At 35.3% G+C, this 7157-nt stretch overlaps 1 protein-coding gene across 1 annotated transcript; it reads left to right on the top strand.

Moving 5' to 3' along the window:
- Positions 1-60: 60 nt before the first annotated feature.
- On the top strand, positions 61-7153 carry LOC134245726 (metalloprotease mig-17-like; the record flags this gene model as incomplete). The annotated part of the gene is made up of 8 exons (XM_062727985.1): positions 61-181; positions 281-321; positions 402-507; positions 612-779; positions 977-1097; positions 1453-1578; positions 1686-1737; positions 6741-7153. Coding segments are annotated over 8 exons (1148 nt in total), but the record flags the coding sequence as incomplete, so codon positions are not given.
- Positions 7154-7157: the final 4 nt, after the last annotated feature.

The following is a 7157-nucleotide window of genomic DNA, read 5'->3' as shown; positions in this document are numbered from 1 at the left end:
TAGGATCAGTTATATAATCGACTTGTTGTCTTTAGGACCAGAAGTCGTCCAACTGGACAGAGAACAATGTGATTAGTGGGAATAAGGTGTATGATGGAAATACTCTGATGGATTTCGCCATTTGGTCCAATGCCCAGAAATCAGTGTTACCCAGACATGATCATGCTGCCTTGTACACGGGGTAAGATTCCTGCAAACTCCCCAAGAGATAAAGAAACATGATGATGAAATAAATTGATGATGGATATCTTTGTTTTCATTTGTGTACGTTTTATCACAGGTATAATCTGGCAGAAACATCGACAGATGACAGAACTATAGGTAAGAATCTCCCATTTTTTTCTGACAGCATTACACTAATGTGTATATATACCAAAGCTTGCTTATATCTGATGTTTCAGGTATTGCCTATCTGTCCAGAGTATGCAATTCTTACGCAGCATCCGTTAATGAGGAAACATTTAACGCCATCGCAATTCACATAGGTGCTCACGAGCTTGGTCACAGGTGGGGAAAATGTTGTTTACACAATTACTTCTAATTTTATCAAGTTTTTGTCTCCGTTGATACCAGGAAGTTCACTAACATAACATTTTTCTCTTTTTTTCTAGCATTGGTGCATCACATGACACGGGGGCGTGTCCTTCCAGTAATTTTAATTTAATGGCGGGAATTTTACCAAATCCGGCCAATCTTAGTCCCGACATGGCACTAAACACTTACAAATTCTCGGCTTGCTCAAGAGCAGCAATTGGGACCTACGTTAGCGGTTTACTTGAGTAAGATATATCCAACATCTCCTCATAACAAATCTGTTTTTTGCACACAATTGCAACAAAACCCCAACAATAATGCTTGTTCAGTTACAAAATATGAAACCTTTATCGTTTTTTTTAAGCGTTACGTTCTTGTCAAGTTGTGATTTTGCTATCGGGTGACCGTTAGAATGTGACATTCAGATTTCTTTCTCCTTTAGAAATTGTTTGAGTAACATGCCACCATATTTGGATGTGGTCACTCGAGAGAGTCAAGCCTTCACAGCAGACGAACAATGCGCGATGACGTATGCACCATCTGTTGGTTCCACAGTCTGTCGGGTATAACTTCATAAACTTAATACTTGTACCTAAAAAGTTGAAGAACAAACTCTGAAATAAAGATATAAAAATTAAAGTTTGGATCCAATTTGGTTCACACATCCACACACGAAACAAAGTTAATCCGGATTAAATCGGGTGAATGAAAGCGTCTGCGTGTAAAAAGAATATTCAAAACGCATTAATTGGTTAACAAAATCTAGAATAGGATAGTCTGATGAAATGAATTAAATGTGGATATTGAGATAGTCAGTGTAAAAAAGTTGGTTACACAGTTATTACCGATATGATTCACCTGGATATTAAATGCTATTATCATAGGCATAAATATTTCACATACATCTTTTGTTTTTAGGAAACGTATACTGGTACTATACTCAAGTGGTCAGAGATTTGCCACAAACTACGATGTCGTATTCCAGGAAGTACTTCATGCTCGGCCCATTTTACGTTTGATGGAACAGCATGTGGTAATTACAAGGTAAACTGACTGCTGATGAATTTTGGCCTCTTAATAGTGAATATGTTTTTCCTTTGCAAAATTTTGACATGATTCGAACCTCGTTCTTTTATGTTTGTTTGATTTAGTGGTGCCAGCTCGGACAGTGTGTCAGTTCTACAAAAGCTCTGGATGTGCCAGGTAAGGGAACCAATACATTGAGGCATGTTAATCCCCCTTACCCTCCCCTCCCAAATAAATTGGAGAATATGTGGTTGTCAGTTTACCTCTTTTTTGAAATGAAAGTAAACACGGGGGAAGGTTTGTCCAAGACGTTTAAAGACAGGCCAAACGATTAAGTTTGTTTGTTGCAAAACAATATTCAAAACGATATTGTATTTACACTGTATTTAGATATTTGTTGGCCAGAAAGACATTTGACGACTTTATTTGCAGCAAACTCGATTCAGAGTAGGCATTGACGTCATCATTCCTGTTTCTGACGCACTTACTTGAAGTACTTTGAGCGGAGAATTTTTACTCAAGCCCTAGAGGGGCTTGAGTTATCTAAAACGATGCTAAGTCATTGATTTACTCAGTTTAAAAACACAAAAATATATTATTTTTGTAGATTAAAATATTTATAGAAACAGAAATGAAGCTTATCTTGAAAACATCCGTATATTCAAAGATATTAAGTGTTAAACATCGGATTCTATTCTATGGCGAACGAACAATGAGTGAAGCTCCGCAGCCGCAACAGTTTCTTTACAGAGATTTCGCGCTTTCCTTTGCGTAGGAATCTCAGGTAACTTTTTACAGTCGCCCACAAAGCATCCATGGACGAGTCCACTGCAGACTCTGAAGGGTGACGCAGGTTATCCCATCGCTAACAAATTCTACGATGCTTGGCCATAAAATGTATCGCTCTGCCCCCCAACTGAAATTGCTTTTCACGGGCCAGCAAATGATGTGTACTTTGAGTGACAGTAAAATAATAGCTCAAAATCAATGTTAAATTCTCGTATTTTTTAAGCTTTGGTAACGGAACCTATTTTATAATAACTTCTTTTGGATTCGTACGGAATATGTATTGGACATATCGCTCAGCTAGATGAACCCCATCGGCTCAAGCGTACTAGAGTAGGAGAGGATCCATTTTGGCCGTGGTTTGCAACGATGGATGAACCCGCAGTCACGGAGCCCCCTCAAACTCAAACTAAACTCAATAGCTCTCATCTTATACCATTTTAGGATATTAATGACACTTCCTAATTGACTTTCTACAGCTTGAGTATTTCTGACGTTTTGTCAGTATATACTTGTTTTCCTGATTTAACTGATATCAAATTGTATTTACCAGATACCTCAGATTTTGTTCCTGTACCGTGAGGCCCTTTTTGTACACCGATATGTAAAATAATAATCACGCAAAACTTGGTTAGTATTCTTTGATTAGCAACCCTCGAAGATGTTTCCCCTGAAAACGTATATGGTGAACAAAAAGCCCCCCCCCCCTCCATCCCCCACCAACCCAACTTCCAACACACACGCATACATTTATACCCATACATTTTGTACTTTTCATAAGTATTTTGTTTTTTGTCCAGAACAAAACTCACATGCCCGTTTGCTTCTGACTTGCCCATTCCGTTTGAAAGTGCCTTTGTAGTTTAATAGGGCTATGCAATAACATCGATTTTCCGATATATATTGCAATTCGTGACATAAAATATCGTATTGCAATACCAAATACTGTATATAAGTATCCCGGCAAAATGCTACAGCTTTAGATTTATAGGGTAAAATATGATATTCAAGATGTCAGAACCGTTTTCAATTTAATCGTGTCAAAGAGTAGCAAACGGTAATTGCTTCTGTTATGTGGTTGCATTTTGATACCACACTGACGTAAAATCAACTTTTAACTTTTTTGTTACAATCTTAAGGGGGATGTACAAGCCATATTGGATCTAGTCTGCTGTAAACTAAGAAATACCAAGAATGCGCTTAATACTCTACTAAACTAGCTCAAAGTTACTCAAAGTGCTAATGCACTAATTACCTACTGTTAGAGACCAAAATTAGTAAATAATCAAGTTTATTTTGTCTTAATTAGGAGAAAATTAATCTTGTTAGAACTGCGCAGCTACAGCATTCATGAGATGAAAAATGCATTGAAAATGGAGTTAGTTTGATTCATTGATAATATGGCTACAACCATTTGTTTCGTTTTTTTCTTGTCATTATCCATAATTCTTGAAAATTTGATTTTTCATATGGGTGTCTTCCTGAGGCCATGTGTTTATTTCGTCCGCCATTCCTCTGTCACACAGAGTTCGAATAACAATGATTTTAGAATAAATGCGACCATAATAACATCAAGACAAGAAATTACTAAGTAATAATCATTAGGTTATATTACTTACTACTTTTATTTGTTGCATCGCATCGTCTGATTAATGAAAAAACGCGATTTTAACCTCACTCCAGCAAATCGGGAAAAACTGTCCTGTTTACAACTCGAAATTCCTCGTAAATATTATTCCACTAAGCACATGGTTGGCATGTGCATATATCTGCTGTGGATAGATCCGTTTATTACCATGATTATATTTAATTTTTATGGAACAAGTCTTGATAATTTGTTGGTTTCTTTAAAACTCAAGAAAAAAAGATAAAAATGTCCTAAACATATGTGTTTACGGTGGGTCTTTTTTCTGTGGCGATAGAAGTTATTTTCAAATGGGGCACTGCAAGGAGGATGCTTAGCATTTAATTTGAAAATGTTAAACAATATGCAGTGCATGAAAAATAAATTGTAATTACATGTCTTACATTCGAAAAGTTGGTACATATGTCTATTTTGTTTAGAAGTTAGATAGAAAAAATAGGCAGTTATAGGATTTCCTTCAGGCACCTCACATAAATATCTAGAATGTTTGCAATGACCCACACATTGTATGGGGTCATGTTTGGACACAAAAACGCATCATGCCTCATTATGTTGACAACGTTGTAAGCTCTCGCTCATTGAACATACGAAGCTTGATGAAATATAATGAGTTGTTTCTATGAAATTTAGAAACGAGCACAATGTTTGCAAAGAAAGGTCCATTGCATATGCTAGTCTATAATTGCAAAAAAAGTGAGTGCTAACCCCCCCCCCCCCCCCGCCCCAAAAATCCTATGTTTGTTTTTCAAAACAGTGTCAAAGATTAAAAAAAATTGCATTACTAAGTATGTGATGGAACATGTACTAGCCTTATAAGACCACTTGTTATAAAAATATTTGGTTGCCCTCTCTCCCGATCTACTGCCTAGAAATGGCCCGACTCATTTTTTTAACATCCCATTACACGATATTTTTTTCTTTTTCTTCCTTCAACAATTCTGTTTAAATTTTAAGGAATTTTTTTTCTCACCCATAAATACGGACCCAATAATTTTTCCCTGAGTTGGGAGGACCACCAAACATCATTTTAGAGATGTTTATAAGTTGATTTTTTCTCTTTACTTTGTACATTTGTAATTTTGAAAATATGGGCAAATAGAAAAAAAAATTATTCATTAAATCTCCTAACCCACTGTGAATGATTTCATGCCTTTTCAACTGTTGCTCCTCTGTAATGAAAATTGTAAATGCATGTTTATTTGACACAGTATACGAGGGGTGATAAAAAAGTAAACAATATCTTAGGTATTTGATATTTATATTATTGTTGAAATATTCAAGTATTTTTCAAAGTGTAAAATTTTAATTGAAGGTCTTTGATATCATATTGCTTAAAAAAAACACATCCCTTTTCAAACTTGCTTTCACCGGTCAACATAACAAGTATCATACTTAACCATCTGCCTTCCTTCACTAAAACGATATCCAATCATTGATTGAAATTATAGGAAGCCATTTAATAAACTGTGAACAAATTCTTATACGCTACTTCTAAGGCATTTCTAAGATATACATGTGCCATAAATATTATAGTCGTTTGTTGAACGAGTTCCACTGAGACAACCATTTTTCGTCAAAAGTACCTGAATAATGACGTCATTTTCAGATTGTGACATCGCAAACAAGGAGCAAAACTTCAGCATATGCTATTTATAGAACTTGTGTTTGGCTATCTAATCTGAATTGTGGTTTTGTAGATATAGAGATATTTCGCGAACTTTTTGATAACGCTTCGTAGTAGTAGGTACTAAAACTAGGTCATTCGTATCAATTTTATGTGTCTAATTTCTTTGTGTTTTATTGGTGATGATTAAAATTTTAATAGATAATATAATTTATCTGTGGCAAACTTACAAACTCTTAATTTTTAACTTTGATGGTGCTTATTTTTCCTTACCTGGAATCAAAGAGTTTAAATTTTTTTTATATTAATACGTAAACTATTTAACAACTGTTCGATAATAATACTAAATAAATTACTTCAAGCCACACTATAACACCTTTCCTCTTTTAAAAGTGTTCATATTATTTGAAATATTTTGCAACTGTAATTCTCTTCTACATTTAAAGATTGTTATGCCCCTCCATATTAAGAAGAGGTCTGGAAAACAAGATTCTGTGCTAAAAATAGACCACGTGCTACTATCCATGAACTACTTTCATGGTTCTTTACACTCTTTTTGAAGACAACGGTACCTTGTTTTGAACTTGAAATTATCATTTAAATGTGCAAAATTTAGACATTTTCTCAACAAATGGTTGTAGAGAGAACATTAATACACAGTTTGCATATTTTTTTGGATTTTTTAAGGCTCTGCTGAATTCTGTAGCTGCGCAGTTCTAAGGAGCATATCAAAAGCATTTTTCTGCAAAAGTATAGATTATATATGCACAACATGCATTCGGTTATGCATATTTATTGTATCTTTATCAAAAAGACTTAGAATTTGATCAAAATATAATGTATTTTAGCCATTTGAAGAAATGTTTACATTTTGCTCACACTGCACTAAAAGTGGCCGTACATCCCCCTTAATAGGAGTTTTAAACACTTTGCTTATAAATGGAGGTTAATAAAATAAGAAAAGAGCATTTAAATATTTTAATATTGCAATACATTATAAAATCGCAATACAGTTCAAAATATCGCAATATATCGCAATACCAAATTTTCATCCGATACTCAGCCCTATTAAAGTTTAACGGATCTTTTTTGTGATTTTTAACTCTTCATTAAATCAATTCGCAGACAACTGTCCACTTGGTGATGACCCCAGCTATAACTGTGATGCCTCTCTGTGTAGTCAGTACTCACAAAATGTCCGAGAGGGGAGTTGTTGTCAAACATGTTTAATTGGAACTAAAACAACTAATATACCAACGACCACGACAACAACAACACTGACAACTACAACAACGCCTATTACGACCACAACAACAACAACGAAAACAACAACGCCCACTACAACAACAGCGCCCACAACAACAACAACGCCTATAACGACCACAACACCTACTACAACAACAACGCCCACAACAACAACGACTACAACAACAACAATGCCTACAACGACCACGACACCAACTACAACAGCAACACCTACAACAACAACAACGCCTATAACGACAACAACACCTACTACAACAACGCCCACAACAACTATAA

Source organism: Saccostrea cucullata, unplaced genomic scaffold, assembly GCF_032062105.1.
Source record: "Saccostrea cucullata isolate Sc308-1 unplaced genomic scaffold, CSIRO_AGI_Scuc_v1 ctg21034, whole genome shotgun sequence".
Classification (NCBI taxonomy): Eukaryota; Metazoa; Mollusca; class Bivalvia; order Ostreida; family Ostreidae; genus Saccostrea; species Saccostrea cuccullata.
The sequence above is the reverse complement of the archived record's forward strand: the minus strand, read 5'-3'. Positions and strand labels throughout refer to the sequence as shown.